This window comes from Neomonachus schauinslandi, chromosome 8 (genome assembly GCF_002201575.2).
Source record: "Neomonachus schauinslandi chromosome 8, ASM220157v2, whole genome shotgun sequence".
In the NCBI taxonomy this organism is placed as follows: Eukaryota; Metazoa; Chordata; class Mammalia; order Carnivora; family Phocidae; genus Neomonachus; species Neomonachus schauinslandi.
This window is the reverse complement of record NC_058410.1, coordinates 51555416-51580776: the sequence shown is the minus strand read 5'-3', so window position 1 is coordinate 51580776 and position 25361 is coordinate 51555416. Positions and strand designations below refer to the sequence as shown.

Genomic DNA, 25361 nt, shown 5'->3' with positions numbered 1-25361 from the left:
GCAGTAGTATACTGTCGAAGTCTGGCCTTAAGACTTTGTCAATTCTACTCTCTGCCATGATAGAGTCTGTAGAGACCTTGATCATGATGACATTCTACAAAAATCACATTGGTCCACTATGTTGATAACATTATGCTGATTGGATATGATGAGTAGGAGGTAGTAAATACTTTGGCGCCTTAGTAAGACATACAAGAACTAGAAGGTAAAAGACAAATTCCACAGAAACTTAGGGCTATTAACCCCAGTGAAGTTTCTGGGTGGGTTCAGTGGTTTTGAGCATGTTAAATATCTCCCTCTAAGGAGAAAGACAGTTTGCTTTAGCTCAAGCTATATACCGTGAAAAAAAGGCTCAGTAGGCCTTTCTGGATTTGAAGGCAACATGTACCATATTTGAGTTTGCTATTTCAACCCACCTCTAGAGTTACCTATAAGATTACCAATTTTGAGTGGTGAGCAGGGCAAGAGAAGGTCCTGTCATGAATTTGAGTTACAGTATAAGCTGTTCTGCCATATAGGTCCTATGATCCAGCAGAGCAGGTGATACTAAAAGTATCCTGGCATGTATAGAGCCTTTGTCAAGCAGAAACACAGGGCAGAACCCTAGGATTTTGGAGCAAATCTAGGCCCTCTTTTGAAGATAACTATTCTCCTTTTATGCCTTGTAGAGACTGATTACCCAGCCATGGGATGGTAGGTGAGCAGGTAGCCTGACCTTCACATCATGAGTTGGGTGTTGGAGAATCTACCTAGTCATAAACTTGAGCATGCACAGCAGCAATCTATCATCAATGGAAATAGTTTACAATTGTTAACTTGATGGAACAGTTCTGAAAGGTACAAATAGCTTGCATGAACATGTGGCTCAGACTCTTTCAACACCAACTCCTGTTGCCTCCTCTTCCTCAGTCAATACCGCTGGTCTGGGGTGTTTCTAACAACTAGCTAGCCAAGAAAAAAAAATATTAAACCTGGTTTATAGATAGGTCTGTAGGATATATTGGATCCACCCAAAAGTGGACAGCTGTAGCCCCATGCTCCACTCAAGAGCGAGCCTAAATAAAAGGAGTGCAAGGAAATCTTCCGTGTGAAATGCAAGTAGTACATTTGACTGTCCACTGTGTCTGATCTGAGACATGGCCAGAAGTACAAATCCACACTCATTTTTGGGTAGTTGCTAATGGTTTGGTTGGATAGTCAGAGACTTGGAAGAAATAGTAAAGGTTGGTGACAAGTAAATGTGGAAAGAGGTATGTGGATGGATCTTGGAATGGAAACACACTGTGAAGATATTCGTAGCCTATGTCACTGAAGGGCATCTACAGCAAAGAAGGCTCTTATTAATCAGGTGGATAAAATAATGCACTCTACGGGTATCAGTCAGTCTCATTCCCCAGCTACCCCAGGACTTGCTCAGTCGACCCATGAACAACGTGACTATGGTGGCAGAGCTAGAGGCTATGCATGGGCTCAACAACATGGATCTCCCCTTACCAAGGCTGACATGCACTACCTACCCACTACTGCCTAATCTGTCAAGAGTTGAGACCAATACTGAGGCTGCATGCAGTATGGTATTAATCTCATGGGTAACAGCCATTCATGTGATAGCAATTTGATTATGTTGGGCCTTTTCCATCGTAGAGGACAGAGATTCCTCTTGAGTGGAATACACACACATTCTGGATATGGTCTATAATGCTTCTGCCAGCACTACTATCTGATACACATACTCACAGAATGGCTTATCCACTGTCATGGCTTTGCCTATAGCACAGCTTCTAATTAACGAATCAATTTCACAGTAAAGGAAATGTTGAGGTGAACTCATGCCTGTGAAATTAACATCCCCCAACACCCAGAAGGGGCTGGTCTAATTGAAAGGTGGAATAATTCATTGAAAACTCAGTTGTAATTGTTGGGAGATACCACCTTGAAAGGATGGCCTTGTCTCACAGAAGGTAGCATATGAACCCAGGAATCAATCAGGGGTAGAAGTGGGCGAGACTCCTCAGGATTATACTTCTCATCTCAGGAACCTCAAGCTGAGCTGGTTTGGAGGTCTTAGTTCCCAAGATTTGTTTCAACCAGGGACACAACAATGGGCCTATTGATATAAGATCTAAAATGAGACTGCCACTTGGCCATCTTGGGATTCATAAGCCACTAAACCAATAGGCCGTGAAAGGTGTTACCCTACTGGCTGGAATGGTCAATCCGGATTACCAAAGGGAGGTTGTATTGCTGGTACACAATGGAGGCAAGGACCGTATCTGGAACAAGGGGGTTCTCTGGGTGCCTGAGTAGTTCCATACCAATAGTAAAGATTAATGAAAAATTATGCAACCAAAACAGGTAGAACAGTGGAAGACTCAGACCCTTTGGTAGTAATATTTGCGTCACCACCAGGAAAAGAACTGACCACTTGAGATTCTCAGCAAGGGCAAAATAAATATTAAATAGTGGGAGGTCATAAATCAACAGAAAGAAGGGCTTTAAGCTTTGAATCCACCTGTTGCCCGCTCCACCATTATAATGACAATGGAGTTGAACCATATGAGTGAATACTTCTTTGCTAGGTGGCATGATGTTTTGTCAGTAGACAGTACTGGAGGAATTTCTTTTCCTGGTTCTGGGCAAAACTCTAGCAGTGCACACAGCTTAGCAGTGGGGGGTCACTGGTGTGGTACGTCCTGTGCATGGCTTACCCTGCATCCCTTGGATAACTTCGCAGGTTACCACTGGTATATCATTTCCCCATAGCTGCCTGGTAGTGGATTTGCAGCTACCACAAACTTCATCCAGACAGCCACGACTGTATCCTAATTATTTCTGGAATTCAGTTGAGGGAGAACAGATAGTGGCCATCTTATATTTCCTATGCCAGTATTCTTTAGAATCCTTTACTGCTTTGTCTGTATTTCTTAAAATATTACAGATAATATGTCCTATCACTCCAATCCACTCTTAGGTCAAACTTCCCCTGTTCATATTATGTGGCTTCCATCTTCTGCTTGTACTCCGGTGATACAGACACCATAATCAAAGACAAAGACTTGAAAATATTGAAGAAAATCCATTGACCACAGATGAGCACCCAGCACATTTTAAGATAAAAAATCCTACAGTTAAGGGGTGCCTGGGTGGCTCAGTCAGTTAAGCGTCTGCCTTCGGCTCAGGTCATGATCTCAGGGTCCTGGGATCAAGCCCAGCATCGGGCTCTCTGCTCAGCAGCGAGTCGGCTTCTCCCTCTTCCATGGCCTCTGTGATCTATCTCTCTCTCTCTCAAATAAGTAAAACCTTTAAAAAAAAAATCCTACAAATAAGAAAAGACAATAAAAAAAGACAATTCACAGAGGAAGTACAAATTAAGGACAGTAACCAAGTAAATCATTTCACTCACCAGAGTACTAAAATTTAACTTTGCCAACATCAGATGGAAAGGATATAGAAAACTCTCAGGTACCTTGGCTGGTGGAAATTGGAAGGCAATCTCAGTCTGTTAAAATGTACAAAGTGTGGATGGAACTAGAAGGTATTATGCTAAGCAAAATAAGTCAATCAGAGAAAGACAATTATCATATGATCTCACTGATATGTGGAATTTAAGAAACAAAACAGAAGAGCATAGGGTAAGGGAGGGAAAAATAAAACAAGATGAAATCAGAGAGGGAGACAAACCATAAGAGACTCTTAGTCATAGGAAACAAACTGAGGGTTGCCGGAGGTGAGCGGGTGGGGAATGGGGTAATTGGGTGATAGACATTAAGGAGGGCACATGATGTAATGAGCACTGGGTATTATGTAAGACTGATGAACCACTGAACTCCACCTCTGAAACTAATAATACACTATATATTAATTTAAATTAAAAAAATCAGTTAAATATAAAAAGTTCAAAGTGCAAACCCTATGATGCAGATCTCCACTTCTCCATGTTTACTCTAGAGAGAAATTCACACATAAACAAGGGGGCAGGTGCAAAGATACGCTCTGCAAAAGTGTTACTAAAAACTAAAAATTGCAAACCTACTATCCTTCAATAGGTAGATACTTATGATACATTACATATGACCTTAAGAGAATTTAAGAATTTAAGAATACACTAACTAGGAAAGATCTCCAAGAAGTAGTGAGAAGAAGTTGCAGGCTGATGTTAAAACAAAAATCCACATTATGTATTTCCTAAGGGTACAGAGAGTATATAAACAATGCGGGCGGAGAGGGGAGTTTAACACCAGACTAGTTCTAGTAATTACCTCTGCAAAGTGGAGAAGCAAGGGGAAGGGATTGAGGGACGATCAAAGCAGACACACTTATCTTGTATAGTTTAAGAAAAAAAAAAACTTAAGAATATGTATTTGTATGTTCCTTGAATTAAAAATTAAAACTTTAAAATCCCCATCTTGAACTTTTTCTTCTGGCCAAGATGAAGTAAGAGACCGCATTTACCCTCAAACTGAAAAACTGGACAGCACACACGGAACAGTAGTTTTCAATACACTGGACTTTGGGCAAAGGTCAGCAATCCTTGAAAGACAGGAAACTATTGACCCAGCCTACTGCCTTGAATTTCTAAGCCACGATGTGGGCAGAGGACACCCAGAGCCCAGTGCGCTTCCTGAGTTGAAAGTCAAAGCAGCTGAAGGCAGCTGGAGTTCCAGAGCAGAGCACCAGGGTGGAAGGCCACAGAAAGAGAACTCCGGAGATCTGCAGAGTGCAGTCTCAGCAACATATTGATCAGCATATGCATGAGGTAACTACCCACGGCTGGAGAAAGGTTTCCAGGAAACAGCACCGGGAAGCCCACACAAGGCTAGGAACAGAGCCTGTCCCCACAGCCCAGACTAGAAAGCCTCATAATCCAGGGGCACTGAGTACTCAGAAGGGTCTTGCCTCAGAACTGGGCAACTATTAGCCCTCCAATGAATGCTGCTCTTCTCTCACCTAACCAAAGTTTAAATTCAAGACCTAAAAAGGATCAAACTGTTTCCTCTGTCCCAGAACAAAAATAGCCAGCACCCAACGGGTTATAATTTACATCTTGCATGCAAAGAAATAGGAAAAGTATGACTCCATAATGAGCAAAAAAATCAAACTGACCCAGTATTAAAATTAGCAGACATAGGCATTTAAAAAACAAAACAAAACCCACTGTATGTTCAAAAACTAAAGAATGGATATGTAGACATGAAAGATATAAAAACATCCAAAATGAACTTCTAGAAATGAAGACATCTGAAATGAAAAACGCACTGGGTAAGATTAACAGATTAAACTCGAGCCATTAGTGAACTTGAACACAGTAATATGACATGAAACAGAAAAAGATTAAAAAAACTAAACAGTGCATGGATGAGCAAATCCCCACCAAAGAAGGGAAAGGATAGAAAAAAATATCTGAACAAATAACAGTGGAGAATGTCCAAAACTGATGAAAAGCATATATCCAAGAAACCCAACAAACCCCAAGCACAAGAAACGATAGCACAGCACATCATCATCAAATTGCTCAAACCAGTGATAGAGAAAAATCTTAAAAAGCAACAAAGGAAAACAAAGATATGTGCAGAGGAACAGAAGATGAAGAGGACAGATTTCTCCGAGAACAATGTGAGTGAGAAGACAATGGACCGACATCACTCAAGTGCTGAAAGCACTAAGCACTGCAAGTTTCTAAAGCTCTGTCCTCCACTGATGAATGCTTATCTTACTATCTGCTGGTCTTGGAGAGCAATAAAAAGAGAGTAGACAACCCACCCCCAAACAGACTGGTAAGGTAAATTCAACTAACATTAACTTTCATAATCAAAATGCAAAAATACTTCAGTTAATAAAAAAGAACAGATTAATTCAATAAACATGTAGATTTATTTTAAATCAGTTTGGTACATGATACAGATTGGTTTTGCAGTTTTTAATGAACCGAAAGAGAAATTTCTAAATACAGCAGCGTCTGCCTGTGCAACAAATATCTGTAAGGTAAATTAGGTGTTTTGATAGAACTGCATCCACATGAACAAATCAAGAGAAACATCTGAAAAGGTTTCTATATACCTTCTGGATTAAAAAAAAACAAAACCCAAATGGCTCAAGATACTAAAGGCGGGGACGGGGTGGGGGGGGGCGGGAAGGCCATGAGTTCTGTTTTAAGAAGTCTTATTGCAAAATCTAACTGGTTTCATATTACGGTTTTGTTGTCAGAGCAGTATTCAAAATTACAGAAGAGAAGAGGAGAAGCTTCATCAGCTACATTTTCACAAAAATTGCTGTATGTATTGACATTTATGTGTGACAAGGTAAATGATAATTATATACCACTGTAGCTAAATTTTGCCACTTTGGGAGAAATGGAGATTCCGTATATTTTCAAATGATTCTTGGATCTTACAGCACTCACTAAAAACTAACAGCCATGGCACCATAATAAAAATTTTTGTGAGGTTCCTAGAACTGATATCAGAATATTACTAATGAAAACACAAAAATGTGAGGTAAACCTACCTTTTCCCAAAAACCTTTGAAGCCAGAGATTTTAAACAATTAAGGCACTTGAAAACATTAAGTGTATGTACAAATGTGCAAGTAAAACAAACTTTAGCTGTACCAGCAGTAACAAAGAAACAGTAAATCTTCATTTTAAGAACCTTGAATATAATCATATCTAACTGCAAGGAATTTTGGCTTATGAAATGGACCAAAGCAACTTGTCAGTTCCTACTACAAAATATTGAAAACCAAGTGCTAAACTCAGCCTCTATAGGCTAAAGAAACTAAAAAAACTTTAATGACCTAGAAAAGCAAAAGGTTTTTTAAAAACTAATGAAAACCTCTGAACTAATCCAATATGTCAAAGGCAGGGGAGAAGTATCCCTCTAAAACTGAAAAAACTAGTGCTTCCTAAGAAAACTAAAAAAAAAATTAAAGTCTGCATGCTTATTATACTACGGGAATTGAAACTAAGAACAAAGGATGGGAGAGAGGAGAAAGAAAGAAGAGAAAGCACAATGTGTCTATCCAGGCAATCATCATTAAAAATCTACATTAATCCAATCAACCGAAAATCCTTAGATTTTCTGAAATTACACTGGTCACATTTCTGGTCTCAAAACTTAAAATGATTGTCTCATTCAAGAGTTAGTAAATGACTCTAAAACAACTGATTTCCTTCTTGCCTCATTAAAAAAGTTACTTTTCAAGGAAACCTGGTGAAAATCCTTTCAAGGTACAACAGTGTTAGGATACTTCCTGAAGTACAAAGGAAAATGTAAGTACATCAACTTCATACTTTTTAACAGCCTAAGAAAAATGTTGGGAAGTACAATATATGAAGGCTTTCAACTCTGTAGAACATCCTTTAGCTTAACTTGCTCAGGTCTGAAATAAAACAGTTAAGTTTTCAATTAAATACTAACAGTATGGTATCTACTAAAAGCAGGTTTGCTACAGCTTGTCAACAGTTACATTAGACCAACCTTTACCTGCCTTAATGTGTAAAGAACAAATCACAAATATCTGAAGTTACAGTCTACCTTTCAGTCTGTCTTTTAAGGCACTGTTCTTTATTTTCTCAATGATTTAAGGTGCTTTACAAGTATGAGCGATAACCTGCTATTTGTTAACGGTTTGTATCCTATTTGTTTCTTTAAATCTGGAATGTAATTCCCTGTGTGGCATCTTATTTCTAATGTAGAAAAAATAACTGTCATCAAGCACAAAATGTTACTCTAAGGATACTAAATTTATAGATTTATTCCACTTTTGAAAGGACAGCCAAAAGTCCACCCGATTAATGCTCATTTGGCACATTCTTCTCAATTCTGGTCACTAAACTACATCCTGAGATAGGATGACAATAATGCAGCTTTCAGGCTTTAAAATGACTAAATTTAAACTGCCAAAAGAGTCATGAGGTTGTCTGTGCAGGACGATGCTTCCCCTCACTTACAGAATTACATTTGGTACGTCAAGAAGAGATAACATAATCCCACAGCAGCAGCCATTTAAAATAAAAGAAGACAGCCACAAGGATTCATGCAGAGTATTTGAAATATTCCTGTTGAGCAAAATGATTTAAGTGACTTTTCTTCGAGGACGATGCTCCCAAGTATCCTATATGCATCCTTTGAACATGTAAAGATCCTGGAATAGCATCTTCCCTGTGGGACATCTTGAAAGAGAATATTTTGGTTTCAGTGAGTTACACACCAGTCCTTGTTAATTTAATGGGTCTGTTACAGAGTGTGGTAGTTTCGTTCTTTCGATTTGCAGAATTTATAGAGAAAGAAGATTACAGCCTGCACACCCAAGATGAGGACAATTCCTCCAATGAAACTGGCTGCATCAAAGGTAGACTTCCGCCGAGGTTGTGAAGTTGGACTTAAAGTGGTATTAGTTGTACCTGTTAAATAAGAAGGAAAAAATAACAAGACTTAGTAAGTCCTATGATCCTCTGATCCTCTACCCATAATTTCAAGACCCACCTGAGCTTCTACTTTGACTTTGCCATGAGTTAAATTCTATAAAGTATTTGCTCTTGAGTCAAGTCTTTACAACTAGAATTTATCCCATTTACTCCATCCAGTGATATCAAGTGGTCAACGCTGCCATAGAAATTCAAATATGGAAATGACAGAAAAAGATTCTCCTGGTACATAAATTATGCCCTGAGAACATGTCAAGCACTTTAAAAATTTGCAATTTCTTCAGATAACATATTGTTAATCGTTACAGTAAATATTAATATTTGTGTTGGAAATTCATATAACTTTTGACTTTTACTAAATATACACAAGGTAAGCAAAAATTCAGTTGCAATTTTTCAAAGTACAAAAATTATCTTAAGTATCTGCAATTTATGATTTCAACAAACAAAAGAACTTGTTATTAAAGGTATCGTAAATCTTACTCTAAAATTTTGTATTATGAGCATTACCAAACCATATGGAATAAAAGCACAAAAGTTTGAGTTCCCTTTTCAGGGAATAAAATGTTTTAAGAGGAAACAGAACATAAATTTCTTTTTAGGGAGTAGAAGGTTTCAAGTCGAGCACCATCCATTTTAATAAAAAGCAATTTCATATTTAAAATAAATTTTTTGTTGTTGTCCTATGGCATCACCTAAATATTTAGTTTACATCAACTCATTCATTAGTAGACAATTACTTTTCACATGCACTTTTAAGAGTTACAAAGGAATGTACAGAAATAGTGAGAAATAGGGCTGAGGTGCACATCTGCGGTGATCTTGGCTTTTTAGACCTTTCTCGGCAAAAAGGATGGCTCTACTCTCTTCACTCCAATCGCCATGATCTAACACAGCACACAACTAATCTCTAACAGTCATCAGTATTTATCAGTTGTAAGAAATGAGATCTCACCTGCAAGTTATAGTAAAAGGGTTTTAGAAAAACACTATCCCTTAACTCTCCTGTGTCTTGCCAAATGTGGCTACACATTAAAAAATGAGGACTCGCGGCCAACCTACCATTACTGCATTAAAAGCCTACTATCTTGGTCCTCCAAATGTCTGGTTCACAACCATTCATGACAGCAAAGGGAAAATGGGGGCAAAAATAGCACGAGGCAAGGCTGCACCCCCACCCTACCCCACAGTTCGTTTAAAACACCCTCGTTACCTGGTGTAGTAGCTGTGGGGGCGGCTGTAGAAGAGGCAGGCAGGGTGGTGGTTTGGGCTGCAATACAAACAAAACTTACTGAAAACGTCCATTTCCAAACCTCCCAGGACCTAGTCATTTGTCTTTTTAAAATAATGCTGCCAACTTCAACATACTTTCCATTTTTTAAAGAATGAAGGCCAAATTTCAGGTGGTGGTTCACTAACACATCTACATAGCCAGACTACTAGCCTTTAAATTACACTTTTGAAAACACAAAGCAATCATAAAATTCTATGTTAACATCTATGTATATATCTAAGTAGGAAATCTATGTATACATCTGGATAAAGTTTGCAAAAAGACACACAGGAGGGCAAGAATCAGTGTTTAGGTGAGGGAACTATAGGGTTTTTTTTACGTTTCTATGACAAAAACTATTAACTTAAAAAGTCGCGGTAAGAAACAAGCGTGGCTCAGGATTTCTCAAGTAGGTATCAAGGTTGGCTTATGTTCTTCACTTCAAGGGGCTGGCAGACCTTCTTAAAGGGGCAGACAGGAAGTATTTTAGGCTCTGTGCGGTGCGTAGTGCAAAAGCAGCCAAGGACAATGTGCAAATGAACAGGCATCGTTCTGTTCCAATAAAATTTTATTTTAAGAACAGGTCCCCTGGGGCCACAGATCCCCCAATTTAAATTATCTGATGATGCCTGTAAAGAAAATGAACTCCTGTGAGAAGAATTAATTTGAATGTAAACACATTTAGGAACCAAAGCACTGTAGTAACAGACTTCTGTTAGTACTGATGCTACCAACAGATTCTAGTCAATGATATGTTAACAATACTGATGGGATTACATGTTTGTATCCTTTTCTCTCACTATGAGCACTGCCGCACACATTTTCCCTACCCTGCTCTTGGATGGACAATTAGGTCATCTCTCATTTCTCCATACTATAAACACCTGGCAGGGAAATATCTGATCTCATCTCTGATAGGGCTGATTCTTAAACAGAATTCCTAGATTAAAGGGTCTGATTATTTTCAGATTTTTAATCCCTTAAAAGTTGCTGCAAAAAAATAACACTTTACAAACTAAACAAGCATATATTCTTTTCAATCTTAAAATACTTATTAAATTTTGTCTGACAATGGTAGGGAAACAAGTTTGCAAATTTGCCTTTTGATTCTTACTACCAGCCCTATGAACACCGCACAGACTAATTCTTTTTTTTGTAAATAGGCAAAACATTTACACACTTTTACTTTTGACCAAGGTATTACTTTGACAAAATTTTCAAGATTACGCAATATTTAGGGAATGTATCTCTATTGACCTACAGTATGTTCCTTTCATAAAAATAATAATAATTCAGCAGTTACAAAAGCTGCTATTGGTGATGGATAATTTTAAAAATACAGTAAATTAAGTAATCCCATCACTCAGAGTAACATGTTACTTCCTGCTGGCCATTTCTCTAGGCATTTATGTAACAAAAAAATTTAAAAAGTAGAACTTAATGGTTTGTCTTCCACTTAATATATTATGAACATTTCCCACTATATTTCTGACATAATCTAGGCATTCTATTGTAAGAGGTTATTTATCAATATTTTTATTTATAATATTTATCAGTACTAACAGAAGACTATTATAATTAACCCCAATGAGCACCTTTCTACATAAATCAGATTCTCCTTGCATCATTGCTTTAAATAATCCCTTAATTTCTCACTTGCTCTCTTTCAGCAGTAGCCATGGAAAGAGACCATATCAAGGTTTGTTTTTCAACTGCTAATTGCCACTCAACAGATGCATTTTCTGTAAGCAAGCCCTGGCTTCCTTCCACTTACAGAATGAAAGAGAGAAAACAAGAGACTCCATGGTACTTCACTGGAGAACCCAGTGTGGATCAAGCATGAAAACTACATCAAGGTTCATGGAGAAGAAATTAAAAGTGAACCCACAGTGGTTTTGAAGAAACTGTTTCTCCCCTTTCCCCTTTTCGGTTCACATCCCACCTTCTGGAAATTAATTTTCTCTCAACATCTCTGCTTTCATCAATCTTTAACATCCTCCTAGTCAGTGACTTCTAATGGGTGCTATGTAGCACTGTGTACTCTCCAAAAGTTCTGAAACATTTGCCCATTTCTATGGCACGAATATTTCCACCGTAATTCAAGCTACCAACACAGTATCACTGGCTGGCTACCAAAACCTGCTATGAGCTAGGTCACCACTGCCCAAGTCTTTCAAAATGAGTTCTGGTCCTTGCTACAGCATCTGACCACTTTTTCCTCTGAAAAACTATACCTAAAACACACACACAGTTTCCTGGACACACCTGTCTGCCCCCTCCCTACTCAGCTTCCTCTCTGGTCCTCTTCTCAACCCTTAGACATTACCATTCCCTGGAGTTTGGTCTCTCTACAAGCTGCGCCCAGTGGACAGTCCTGCCTACACTGACCAGCTCACCTGCACTCTCAGCTGAGGGTCTGCCATCACCTCCAAGTCCTATCCCTCCTACTTCCTAAGTCTATTTGCATACATCTGCCACTCTTCCCCTATTAGTTCTCCACAATTCCCACCACGGGTTATCTATTCTAATCTCCCTGTGTTCACTCTTGTCTCCTGTTCCAATCTGTCCTTCCAATCTGACTCTTGACCTGTTGACTGTCCAGCTCAACCATTTCTCACTGTGCACTTCCAAATGCAATTCCCTGACCTCACTATACTCTTTCATATCTCCTTCACATGTACTGACCGCCTTGCTCCACTGGAAGCTGTCCTCAGGTTTTACCAGGGTCATTTCAAGATTCAGTCAACATCTCCAGGAAGCTGTCACCATATTTGCCATATTACTCCATATACACACCTTCCTACAAATGTCTGCGCTTACTTACCCTTTCCACAGTTTCTATGATAGACAAAATGCCGTCTTCTGTTTCCAATCCCTATCATCCAGCCTACCTACTACTTGTCCTGGAGTAGTTGTTTTTTAATGATTTATTCCTCATATCACTTTGGTAAAGATTTTTAAAAGGAGAAATTATCTAATCCCGTTGAAGGGGTAGTGAAAACTTTCCAGTTGTTGCTGGAAATGAAAAGCGTATCTTTCTGAAAAGCAATCAATATTCAGTCTTAAAATAATCCTATCCTCTGACCCAAGAATGCTGTTTGAATCAATTCCATCAAGGATAACAGCAAATATTTCCCTGTAGGACATCTGCTACATGGAGAAGGAAAGACAACCTAACTATCCAACCAAGTGCAGGATAGTGAAGTGTATACAACAGTATAAGAGAGAAAACAATCCAAATGTGCATGGGTATATTATCCAAGTACATAAGTACATCTATTGAGAGATACACACAGAGAAGACTGGGAGAATCTTATCACTGAAGACATTCTGGGGTACCTCTGGATGATGGGAATTATAGGGAAGTTTAATTTCCTGTAGGCTTCTGTATTTCCCAAGATCTTCAACAAATCCACAAAGAGCAGTTTGTGGACTCAATGTCCAAAGATATGGCAAATCCTCCCCTATTCAATAACTGTGAATTGCTGGAGTTCTGTGCCAGTGGCATGAACAGTTCATACTAATGTGATCACTGTGGTCCAAGACCAAATACATCTACTAAGTTTTTAAATTATAGTAACAACTTTTAGGTATTTAATTACTAAAAAGTCCATCAAGAGACCTTACAAATCGTGAAAAGGGGGAAAGAGTCAATTATCTTGTATTACCTGTAGAATTCGTTGGCATCAGAGTGGGCTCAGGTGCTATTTAAAACAAACAAACGTTAAGTCAAAGCAATCTAAAATATCACAATCTATTACGCTATTTTTCAAATTGCAGTCATTTGAATACCCCTTTTCCAACGTTTACATTTAAGTACCACCTTGTGGAGGAGACGGACAGTTGCTCTAACCAATATTGCTCTCCCCTTCTTCAGAAATAGAAGCACCGATCTGTAGTTGAATTTCCCTCCCCCGGGGAAAGACAAACATTTCTTAGCCTCCCCTGTAGGTAGGTAGCCCAGTATAACTTCTAGAAAGCATCTGTAGGTAGATACGGGCCTCTTTCCTCTTCCTGTTGGCAGGAAAACCAATTTGATGGCTGGAACATGAGCAGTCACCTCGGAGAGTAAGGTCAAAGATATTTTTGAGCAATGACAGTAAACAGCCTGGGTCCCTACTGGATGTAGAGTGCTACATAGTCCAAACTAATTCTGATACATCATCAAATTAAGTAGAATTACTTACTTAATTTTTCTCTAAAGTAGTATCTTTTAAAAGGTTTTACTTAATCTTATTTCTAAGCAATTATTTTCATGAAACCACAGGTTTGGTATAATTATTCTTTTCTGACACACACATTAAAATAGATACTAAAAATCTTTGTTCTTTTACCACCTAAACCAAATTATATGAACTCTGTTACAAAGAGGATAACTGACCTCACACTAATGAAATTCTGTTATGAAGTTCAAGTTTGGACTAATTTACTAAAAGTAAATTGTTACAGGTAGTCTTTCAAGGTTACTGACACACTCCAGAAAACTCTTTTGCTCTATTTATTATTTATGCATCAAATTAAGAAGTTTGACTTCCCTGTCCATTTGTAATCTTGTTAGAAAAACCAGTTGTTTCATCTAGGAATTTTAACTATTTCCTGAGCAAAGAGTTAAGGTTAAAGAGTAACCAATTTCTTCAAATTAAAGTACAAAAATGAGAAAACAGATGAATACAGAAAAGATTCAACCAAAACACAAACTATGCTAGAGATTGTGACAATCACCAGCACCATAATCAGGAAAAGGGCCAGAACAAGATTGTCCAGTCCAGTAAAATGCAAATAAAGAAAGGATCTGAACTACAGTGAGTTTCCAGAAGAGTTAAAAAAAGTAGAGGCGGGATCTATACCTAGAGCATTCCACAGTATACCCAGATCACTAAACTAAGCTTCAAAGCACTGTCCTTCTAGATCAGTATGAATATGCTATTTCTACCCAAATTTCTAACAAGATGAGAATTATGGAAATGGCAAACCAATTATTGAAAGAAGACTTCCTGAGGCAAAGATCTTCCTCACCTCTTGGCCAATTTCCCCAGCAGCCAATGTGAATACTTACCAGAACAGAACTGTGTGCCATTCACCACCCGGCAATCACTAACTGTTGTATTACGTGAACAGTAGCTTTTCTCTGTTATGGGGGGGGAAAAGACACAGAGCACCAATCATTTGTTTATATTATCTTTTGACTTTGTTACTAAGCTCCAGAATTGCTTCCAAAAATCAAACTCAGGCATAAACACTTTAGAAGTCCACAGACCAAGAAAATACTCTGTTATTCTCTTTCCCTCATTGATTAAGAAATATTACATAGGATCCCTGCAAATATTCTTCTAAACTCCACATGAATACATAGAACAGATAAATCAGGAACACTTAGATCAGAGAATTGTGGCATGACTACTATATAGCAAAGGCTGCTAGAATCCACAAGACGGCTGAATCACAGGGAGCAGTCAGGATCTAATAAAGGCTTAGTAACCACAGGAGGTACCCCATTAGCAGCGGTAGGACCTCTGTTCCAGATCTCTGCTTTCTATACTTTCTAAAACTGCTTTCCTGATGGTCAAACTTGTAGCAAGAGTAAAGGAGACCCTTCCCCAACATATCCTACAGTAGGGCATTCAAGCCCCAAAACATACCAACTCTGCCATACACAAGGGGGGGGGGAAGGTACACTCTTAAATTCCATTTTATGACATAAAAAAAAGGTGACTCTTACACAATAAAAATTTTAATCCCAAATTAAACTAATACCTTAATTTTAAAAGAAGTTTTTAAACTTTGTTATGAAGTGATATAATGCCCAGAACTCTTAGATTTTTTTAACGAATAAAGAAGCTTAATATATAGCTTCGGCTTTTTACATATGTGTGTGTGTGTGTGTGTCTCTATATACACACACACACATACACACACACACCAGATAAATTGTTTTACTAATAAGAAAAAAAAGTAACTACCTTACATTAAGAAAACAGAATATGCTGTAATCCCAGGGTTCTAACAAAAACCTTACTACCATTTCAAAGTATCTCCAACTAGCTCTTTATCCTTCAAATTAAAGGTTAATTTTAAAATTGAACAAAAACACCAACTCTCTTTCCATCTCATTCTTCTCCCATATCTAAGTATCCAACTAAGTTTTATAAGGTCTCTGTATTTCATCTAGCAGGACACATACAGAAGATGAATGCCTCCTTTTTCTGGGAAACTGTTTTTAGGGGAAAATTTCACAACTTTCTTTCACAGCTGATTTCAGGGTACTTGTCCATTTAATCTTCCAAAGCTTTAAAATCTCTCTTCCTTTAAAACCTACTAAACCTTAATTATCAAGTCTAAGAAATTAAAGGGCTGGGGACAGAATGGGAGACCAGAGATTTTAGGGGAAATGTTAAGCAATAGGAACTTTAAAGGAAAAGTACTTGTTTTTCAAAATAAATAGTACATAATATACCTAATTTTCTTAATAATTTTTAAGTGTTTAGGAATACCCTGTAGAATATCTTAAAATGTTATAACAAAACAGTTTCCATTCTCAAAATTAAAGCAATCCCAAAGGTTCTTACCTTTACAGTCTATCCAAAAGCAAGTAGGAGTATCAAGGCTAACATTCAAACAGGAAACACAGCTGTTGTGGTTTTCACAGATTTCTGGTGGGGAGGGGCATATAAAACCAATCAATTGATACCTCACTTTGAGTTTGTACAACTTACCTTTTTTAAACAAAAGTGAGCATTACGTACAGTACCAGACTTACTGATTCAGAAAAATGGTAAAATGTTGTAGTCCATCAACAGATGAATGGATTAAAAAATGTGTTCTACATTTTGCAATAGAATAGTATTCAACCATAAGAAAAGGAAATCCTGCCATACACTACAACATGGATGAGCCTTAAGGACATTATGCTAAGTCAGACATTCAAAGAAGGACAAATACGGCATGATTCCACCTATATTAAGTATCTAAAATTGTCAAACTCAGAAGCAGAAAAGTAGAATGATGGCTGCTAGAGGGAGGGGAAATGGAGATTTGCTCCTCAAGCAGGGTACAGTTTCAAGTAGGATGAAAAGTTCTGGAGATCTTCCGTATAATACTGTGTTTTCAGTTAATAATGTACAGTACACTTAAAAATTTGTTAGGATGGTAGATCTCATGTTATGTGTTTTTAACCGCAAACACAAAAACACTTCATAAATTGGCTTAATAAGAAATTCCAATCATCATAAATGACTGCTGAAGCTGAAATAAACTCAAGAGAAAGGGAAGAAAAAACCCCCACAAACTACTGGGAATGCTCAGTACCTATCTAAACAACCCTTTTTTATAGGGCAACTATTTCAGACACTCAGGGTTTCTTGAGCCATTTTAAATCATCCTTAAAAAATAAAAATATTGGAAAAAAGGCTGTGTTATAAGGCCAACACTACACACAGGGAAATCACTGCCCCAAAACATCAGCTAAGACACTGAAATTTTTAATAGTAATAAAGATTTGTTACAGGTTGAACCCAAATTCGGATGATGCTCATTCTGAAAACCCCAGAGATTTGTAATTCATTAATGATCCGCTCTTTCCAGGGTCCTCCGTGACCGTGACTGGAGAATAAGAGACAATAAGATCTGGAAGTGGCTACATTCATGTACATACAATTTAACAAATTAGCAGGGTCTTTGTCAATAATTTAGGCCAAATGGCTACAAAAGTCTAGACTAGGGCTCTATCCACCTTCCTGGAAGCTAGATGCCTCCAAAAAACATTCACATTTGCTCTCCTTATGCCAAAAAAACAACAAAAAAAAAACCCCCGTTCTGCGCAGAGGCCATGCATTTCAATATTTTATCACCAGAATTTATCAGGGACTGGGACATACATAATACCCTTGAGTAAGGGGTTCACAAAGTAGAAAATAAGTTCTGCAGAGATTTGTGTACTGATATAAGATGCTAGTTGTCTAAAATCTTTTGTGCCTGATGACTAATGTCTGAAGAGCAGAGCCAATGTTATTTACAATGAACTAAACTTGCTACCTTTCATTTTAGGCTGCAGCTTATCCAACTGCTACTTACATTAAACAAATCATCTCCTTTGTATGACTTTCAATTACAAAAGAGCAATTAACTTGGGTATCTCCAAGCTTCACTTTGGAAAAACAAACACTCCAAAACTACAATCTGGGAAGAAACTGCCAAATAAGCAGAAAACAAAACATATTGTGCTCTATCATCTTAAAAACAGTGCAGTTAGAATGTCCAGTACTGTACTGCAATGTACTTTCCTCATTTAACAATTTTTGAATTTCACTATTACATCTTTCTGAATATTAATTATACATTTGATTAAACTTCTATAAAACACAAAAACCAAAGGAAGACACTCAAAACAGTATGATCAGCCGGGGTGAGGGGCAAGGTAAAATTCTGACACTTCAGCAATTCTTCAGTCAAGATGCCAGTTACTCCTTACTCGATATTAACTATTGGTAATAACCAATCACACTAGATTTCAGATTTTAAATATCTAGGGTTCTTTTTCACCTCAAATTTATCTTCCCCTCTCTCTTGTGCTGTCACGGCATTGCCAATTTCTGCTTTAAGATTCAGTGTACGACTCAACCAGTACCCAGAACGACTGCAGAGCTTAATAAAGGGTGTGTTCCTGATCGGGTTTTTAAAAATCGACAGACCTGGGTTCCAATCCCAGCTTCACAATCAACTAAACCTACGTTCCCGGCAGAGTTACTTTATCTCCATCTTCCTCCGAGATTTCACCACCTATCTTCCAGTTTAGTCTAAAATGCCAAAAAGAATATATGAAGCATCGGGTACACGAATGGGGTACTTTTCTTCCTTTGCACAAAGCAAGTTTAAAGTTTTAATTAATCAAATGCCCAAACCTCAAATACACCCCACATCTATCCGCAAAATCAAAATAGATCGCAGGCAACTTATTTTCTCAGACCCAAGTCTCAGACACTGGCGAGCATTAACGTCTTCAGTTTCTTTCCCTCTTTTGCCAAGTCCCGGAGAAGCCCTCTTTCGGAGACAGGACCTGGGTGGGCAAATGACTAACCCCAAAGAGAGGGAGTTCGACCTGATCGCCAACTTTGGAGGCGAGTCGCCTCGCCCACGATCAACCCCACTGCCGCCACCGCGGGAGGAAGCCACGTCCCCTCTTCCCCAACTGAAGTGAGACTGGGGATTACGAGGCACTTTTTAAAAGCACCTCGGCGTGGGACACTTCGGGGTGGCCAAGAGCCCAACGGCCACCGAGTCTCGGCCGCCCCTGCTCCCCGGGTCGCTCCCCCACCCCCGTCACTCCGATCCCGGCCCCGGCTAGACTCGGACGGGCCGCCATGTTGCTGGAGCACGGCCCGTCCCGGCCCCGGCCCCGCGCGCACCGCGGGCAGGGCGGGCGGCTCGGCGCGGCGGGCGGGCGAGTACAGGAAGCCCGTTGGGCCGGCGCCCACCTTGTGCTGGAATGGTGACCGGCGCAAGAGTCGTCACCGTCGTCACAACTGTCTTGGTGGTGGTCGATGAAGTCGTGATCACAGTCACGTTCGGGGCCGGGTAGGTGCTCTGAGCCGCGGTCAGCACACAGAGCGCGGCCAGGCAGGCGGCGGCCCAAGGCAGCTGGCGAGAGAGCCCCAACATCACGTCCTCCGCGCTGGCGTTCGGGCGAAAGTTGCGGCGCACTCCGCTCCGGCCGTCTCTCTGTCTCCTGCGGCACCGCCTCGGAGAGTCTGGCCCCCCACGAGAGCGCGCCGGGGTCACGTGAGGGGCCCCCCCTCCCCGGCCACGGCGTGCGGGGGCGGGCCGAGGACGATACCAACTGCACTCCTACGGGAGGGGGAACAGGGACATCGAGAGGAAATCGAGGGAGGTTGTCCCTCACAGCGACTGAAATGTAGCGAATAAGCTCGCCAGACGCAGTGACCTCTTTCCTTTTCCCTCAGATTACCACCCAAGATGCAGCTGGGCTGTTCTAGTTCCTGCGATAGGGAAAGCTCCCACCCCGGCTTGGATGGAACAACCTACATGAGGTGGCGCTCGGCGTACACGGGACGGAGGCCGTAAATCCGCGGCCCCACGTGACTTTCCGGGTTTCGCCTGCCGGACCGAGTCGGATGGCTGATGGTTACGGTGGGGTGCGGTTGGAACGAGCCCGTGAATTAAGTTTGTGGTGTGCTCCCGCATTTCGAAGGTGCTTGCAGAGATCGTTAGTAGGACCCGCGCTTCTCTCCCTTGAATTTTTGTGGAAGTGACCCTGTGTTGGGTTCCCGCAGGGAAATGAAGAAGCCACGTGGTTGAGTTTCTGCTCCGCCGCCCACCTAGTGTGAGCGGCCAAAACACCGACAGCGGTCTCCAGCCTTCCAGCCAGAGCTGTACGCAGTCTACCTCTATCCCACTTTCCCAACCTGTCTTTTCCGAATTTCTTGCTATTTCAGTCAGCGGTAGCAGCAGTCAACGCCACCACTACAGAGAATCAGAGACGAGCTGGGTTGGAAATGCATCTGGTCCGCTCCCACCCCCACTTTACAGGTGAGGAAACCGAGACTCAGGAAAAGTGACTTGACCGAAACACGATGCTTGACATCAGGACTGAATTTTGAAATGCCCGTTAATGTTCTGTCACTGCTGAGGCTTTTAGGGAAGGTGAGCGCCATCTGATGTCCAGTCTCACAGTACTTATCGTGCTTATTTTAACGAGTAAAAATTTGATTAAACTGTTTTTAATGCCGGTTTTTTTCAGTTATTTATATTTATCGCGTAAGTTTAATTATGCACATTTACCCTAATAAAATAAAACACGAGCATTAATTGCTTTTATGCTTTGCTATGAAAACACCAAAAAAGTTGACTCTATAAACGTCTTAACCTTTTTGGTCTCAATTTGAAGGCTTTAAAACTTTCTAGAATCTAATCAGTCGGACTCTTTTGTACCCTCATGACTATGAGCATTTGTTCTATTGATTACACCAGCTGGCGATTCGCTTGATGTAAACAAGAGAGACGATGTTTGATCCAGCCTATGGCCAGAAGAATTTAAAGTGCAGCCAAGTATTTAAATGAGATGCCATTATCCGCTTTCAGTGAACCCTCTCCTCTTCTCAGGGTATGGCTTCCACAGTATGCACAGTGCTGACACCCAAAGGCACTAGTCAACTTTGTTTTTGTTTTTTTAAGGTTAAAAACGTAATTAGAAGTTCTGTTTTCTTCCCATACCCCCATGGATCACCTTGTTTACACCGTAGGATCAATACATCCCATTGTGGAGGACATTGTTTTACAATTTGTCATCTGGGTGTTCAACTCTAGTCTTCAGATATTTATAGTCTTTATAAGAGGACATTTCACTCTCTTAAGACTAGAAAAGCATTGACTTATTGTATTTTCCGTGGCATCTGTTGAGCTAGCTCAGGGAATACTTCCAAAGTCACTTCACTGTTCCAGAGCAAGGACTGGCATCTATAACACAGTTTCAACAACATATATTAAACATTGTAATATTTTAATAAGTTTCAACAAAGAGCATTGTAATAAATCAAAGATTAATAGTGAGCTGAAATTGTAGATTCACATTCTTACTATTAACACTGTGATTATGATTGATGATAAAATACTAGAGATACTATCATTAGTAAGCTCTTTACCTTGACTATGGATATTTCTTCCATAACTGTTCTAGGCTTTCAGAAGGGAGCATTATGCCTGAGAGCAGTTGTTCTCAACCTTGGCTGAACATAGGAATCACCTGGGAAGTTTTGAAAAATCGTAATGCCAGGGTACCAATTTAATTACTCTGGAAAAATGCCTGGGCATCAGGATTTTTAAAAGCTCTCCAGGTGTTTTTAATCTGCAATTTAAGTTGAAAACCACAGCTTTACTCTTTTCAAAGTGTGATTCATGAACTGGTACACTCGTATCACCCGAAAGTTTGTTAGAGATGCAAAATCTCGGGCCTCACCTCAGACCTCCCAAATGGTAATCTGCATTTTTTTTTTTTTTTTTTTGAGATCTATATGTACGTGTGTTTTAAAGTTTGAGAAGACTGCTTTACATTATAACCTGTGGAGAACTATCCTCCTAAATTGCTGCAGTTCTTAATAGTGCCTCATCTACGAGATGACGTCAAGCAAAACATTTTGTAAAGTTTTTGTTTTGTTTTACAAATATAAGGGCAGGGTACAAATGCAAACCTCTTGGATGTAGATTCTGTCTAGACTGGCACCTGAGATGTATTTATTTTTGTTTCTACTCTGCTTCAAACCCTGGGTCTGCTAGAATTTTTTCCGTTATATCTCTTAGTTCTTTAGAAAACAGAAGGAAACCGTTTTTCTAACATATCCCTTTGGAACAACCCAAGTTCAATCTAAACTACACCCCAGGCAGCTTTCTTTCTTTCTTTTCTTTTCTTTTTTTCAGTTCCATTAAATTTCCTTTCTTTTTTTTTTTTTTAAGATTTTATTTATTTGACAGAGACAGCGAGACAGGGACATTCTGGTTTTTAAAAATATTCAAGGGATTTGTCCTGAGTGCTAGAGTCCCAGTCCCCCTGACCTAAGACCCCTCTGCCTTGTTGACTCTCCTGCAGCTGGAGGGCTCACCTCTAGTCCAGCAGGAGCTCCAGGACCCTGAACCCGGCCTCTAGTTGCTGTCCCTTCTGATTGGTCAGTGTTTGCATGTTTATGCTGCCTTGATGAAATCAAAGTTTTTTGTCTCATCATTTTTTCTCATTCTATTCTGTTGTCACATCTTGTATTTTATAACTTTTTCTTGCACATACCTGCATGCCACAAGTCTCGACTGTCTTTTTTTTTTTTTTTTAAAGATTTTATTTATTTGAGGGGCACCTGGGTGGCTCAGTCGTTAAGCGTCTGCCTTCAGCTCAGGCTGGGATCAAGCCCCGAATCGGGCTCCCTGCTCAGCGGGAAGCCTGCTTCTCCCTCTCCCACTCCCTGTGCTTGGGTTCCCTCTCTCGCTGTCTCTTTCTCTGTCTGTCAAATAAATAAATAAAATCTTTAAAAAAAAAAAAAAAAGATTTGAGAGCGCGCATGTGCTCACACCGTGTGTAAGCAAGGGGAGGGGCAGTGTGAGAGGGAGAGAGAGAATCCCAGACTCTACCCTCATGCAGGGCCCGACACAGGGCTTGATCTCACAACCCTGAGATTGTGACCTGAGCCGAAATCAAGAGTCAGGTGCTTAACCAACTGAGCCACCCAGGCGCCCCTATCTATGTCTTTAATACATCCCGGTGGTTCTTAATGTGGGGTCTCCAGACCAGCAGCATCAGCACCACTTGGAATATGTTAAAAATGCAGATTCTCTGGCCCACTCCAGACCCACTGAATCAGAAATTGGGATGAGGCTTAGGAACCTGTTTTTTGTTGATAGGCTCAAGCATTCTCATGCACACCGAAGTAAAAGAACCTATGATTTATCACATTTTGAAAGCCCTCTATCAAATACCAAACTTTGTACTTTATGTTATATATGTTACTATCGAGTTTGTTACAGAAATTTTGTATGATCTATAAAATTTATTTGAGATATGGACTGGCTAGATTGGCCAATTTAAGTTATTCCATTTTAGGAAGGGTGGTGGATAATATAATCAACATAGTAGTTTTAAAAAATGAGAGCGTATCACTAGGTGTGATGGAAATCCATTTTAATTTTGAGGATATACTTTTGAATAAATTCCGTCAATTGAAAATTAATGTGATGTTAATGACAATGCTAAGACTGAGCATAAGAGGGACTTGGTGTTTCTTGAAGTGATGATGATGATATTCTTTCGGTGGCAGCTTGACTGGTTTTTGTGGGTTAACATTCCAGAAGGGAAGCTAATTTTTATTGAATAGTTGCTACATGTCAAGCATCATCAGAAGTGTCTTCACATACTATCTCAGCCCTCAAACCACTGTGAGATAGATGTACCCCCATTTTACTAATGAAATTGAAACCCAAAGTAAGTAGTACTATTATTGATTTCATAAATTTACTCAGAGAATCTCTAAACTTTTAGAGTCAGAGCTAACAGCTTCTTTACTTCCAACTCCTCTTTCTACAAATGAGGAAGGTGAAAGACTAAGTTATGTGATTGCTACATTTCTAGGTAACTGGGACTAAGACACTCCTAATTTAAGATATGTATAGAGTGCAAAAACTCAAAATATGGAATCCTGAGGTTGCCAGACTCTTCATTCATTAACAAATAATGGGCATGGTTTGCAGTTGGGGGCAAACAAATTCTTCAGACAGAATTTTAAATGTTTATCTCAAATCTCCCAAAATGAGAAAAATGTCCAGATACCACAGTCCCCTTATTAACATGACAGTGTAAGTTACAGAATATGAGTTTGACTTTGCCATATCAGCAATTAGGGCAAGATCACATAACATTTTGTATAAATCATCAGAATGCCTTTACTTTCATATTTGTAGACATGGAAAAGTCTAGAATTCCTTCTGTTTAATCAAATCAGAGTCTTTCAATTTGGTTAAATCAAAGTCTTATATTTGGAGTTAATTGGGATAAGCTTTTGAATCCTTGAATCAATTTCTTCAAATGACATGGCTAAACATACATATTCTGATACAGAATACATTCTAATACAGATGTATCACTGTGTGTACCTTTAAATGGTGGTAATAAGAACTACTGCATATATAGATCTGTGATTAAAGTTTCTACAGCCAGAGAGTAGGAAGTGGGAGCGGACATAGGAACCGGGGACTTGCCTTCCTTTAGAAGGTTGGCAGAGTTCTACCTTTGCATTGCAGGTGAGTTGAAAAAAAAAAAAGAGCTGGAATCAGTTTCTTACACCCATGCAAATATCTCCGTTCTTTCACAATATCAGATAAAATGTTTAATTCCCTAGTATATGGGCTCATGCAAGTAAGAGCAAGTAAGAATTGCTCTGCTGCTTGTTATTACATGACTAATGCTTGTTAATTTGTTTTAACTAGGATCTCTGCAGAGCATCAGTTTCGTTCATCACATGCCTCACTATTGGTGAGAGGCCCCATGGCAAGCCTAGCTCCCCAGTAGGCTTTGAAATGTCACCAGTATGACCAGAGGAACCCATCCAAAGGCCCAGAGAGAGGATCTGGAGACTTCATGCAAACAGCTTAACCTCTCAGGTTGGCCAAAACTCTTCAGAAGAGAGGAAGAGGAACGGTTTCCTCTTTAGTGTTTCTCAAATCTCATTATTAATCAGAGTAATTGAGGAGCTTTTAAAAAATACAACTTCCTAGGCCAACCCTGAAGGTTATACACCAGTAATTTGTTGAGCATACATTTAATGAGCACATACAGCATAAAAAGGTCCTATTCTAGATCCTGCCTACAAATTATTGATTCCTTGGACCCTCACAACAACTCTATATGTTAGGTACTCTGCTTTGACATGAAGAAATAGAGGCACAGGGAAGTTCTTGCCTGAGTCCATGCATCTAGGGAATGGCAGGGCTAGGATTCAAAGCCAGGCTGTCTGGCTCCAGAACACACATTCTTTTTTTTTTTTTTTTTTTTAAAGATTTATTTATTTGAGAGAGCGAGGATGAGAGAGAGAGAGCACATGAGAGGGGGGAGAGTCAGAGGGAGAAGCAGGCTCCTCGCCGAGCAGGGAGCCCGATGCGAGACTCTATCCTGGGACT

General features: G+C 39.6%; 1 protein-coding gene and 1 long non-coding RNA gene across 3 annotated transcripts in view; one reads left to right on the top strand and one right to left on the bottom strand.

The window, feature by feature from the left end:
• Window positions 1–7287: 7287 nt before the first annotated feature.
• On the bottom strand, window positions 7288–19467 carry CD164 (CD164 molecule). The gene is made up of 6 exons (XM_021693433.2): window positions 19169–19467; window positions 16265–16348; window positions 14755–14826; window positions 13367–13402; window positions 9639–9695; window positions 7288–8401 (listed from the first exon to the last, which is right to left on the bottom strand). Exons 1-6 carry the CDS (start codon window positions 19350–19352, stop codon window positions 8235–8237), a joined length of 600 nt encoding a protein of 199 aa, XP_021549108.1. The 5' UTR covers window positions 19353–19467; the 3' UTR covers window positions 7288–8234.
• A 310-nt stretch (window positions 19468–19777) lies between these two features.
• LOC110583093 overlaps window positions 19778–25361 on the top strand; it is a 37584-nt gene continuing 32000 nt past the window's right edge. Inside the window, exons 1-2 of one of the 2 annotated variants that reach the window (XR_006540472.1) lie at window positions 19778–20240; window positions 24672–24845. This is a non-coding gene — a long non-coding RNA (uncharacterized LOC110583093). The remainder of the gene's footprint in view (window positions 20241–24671; window positions 24846–25361) is intronic. The other variant, XR_002480489.2, reaches the window with a different exon arrangement.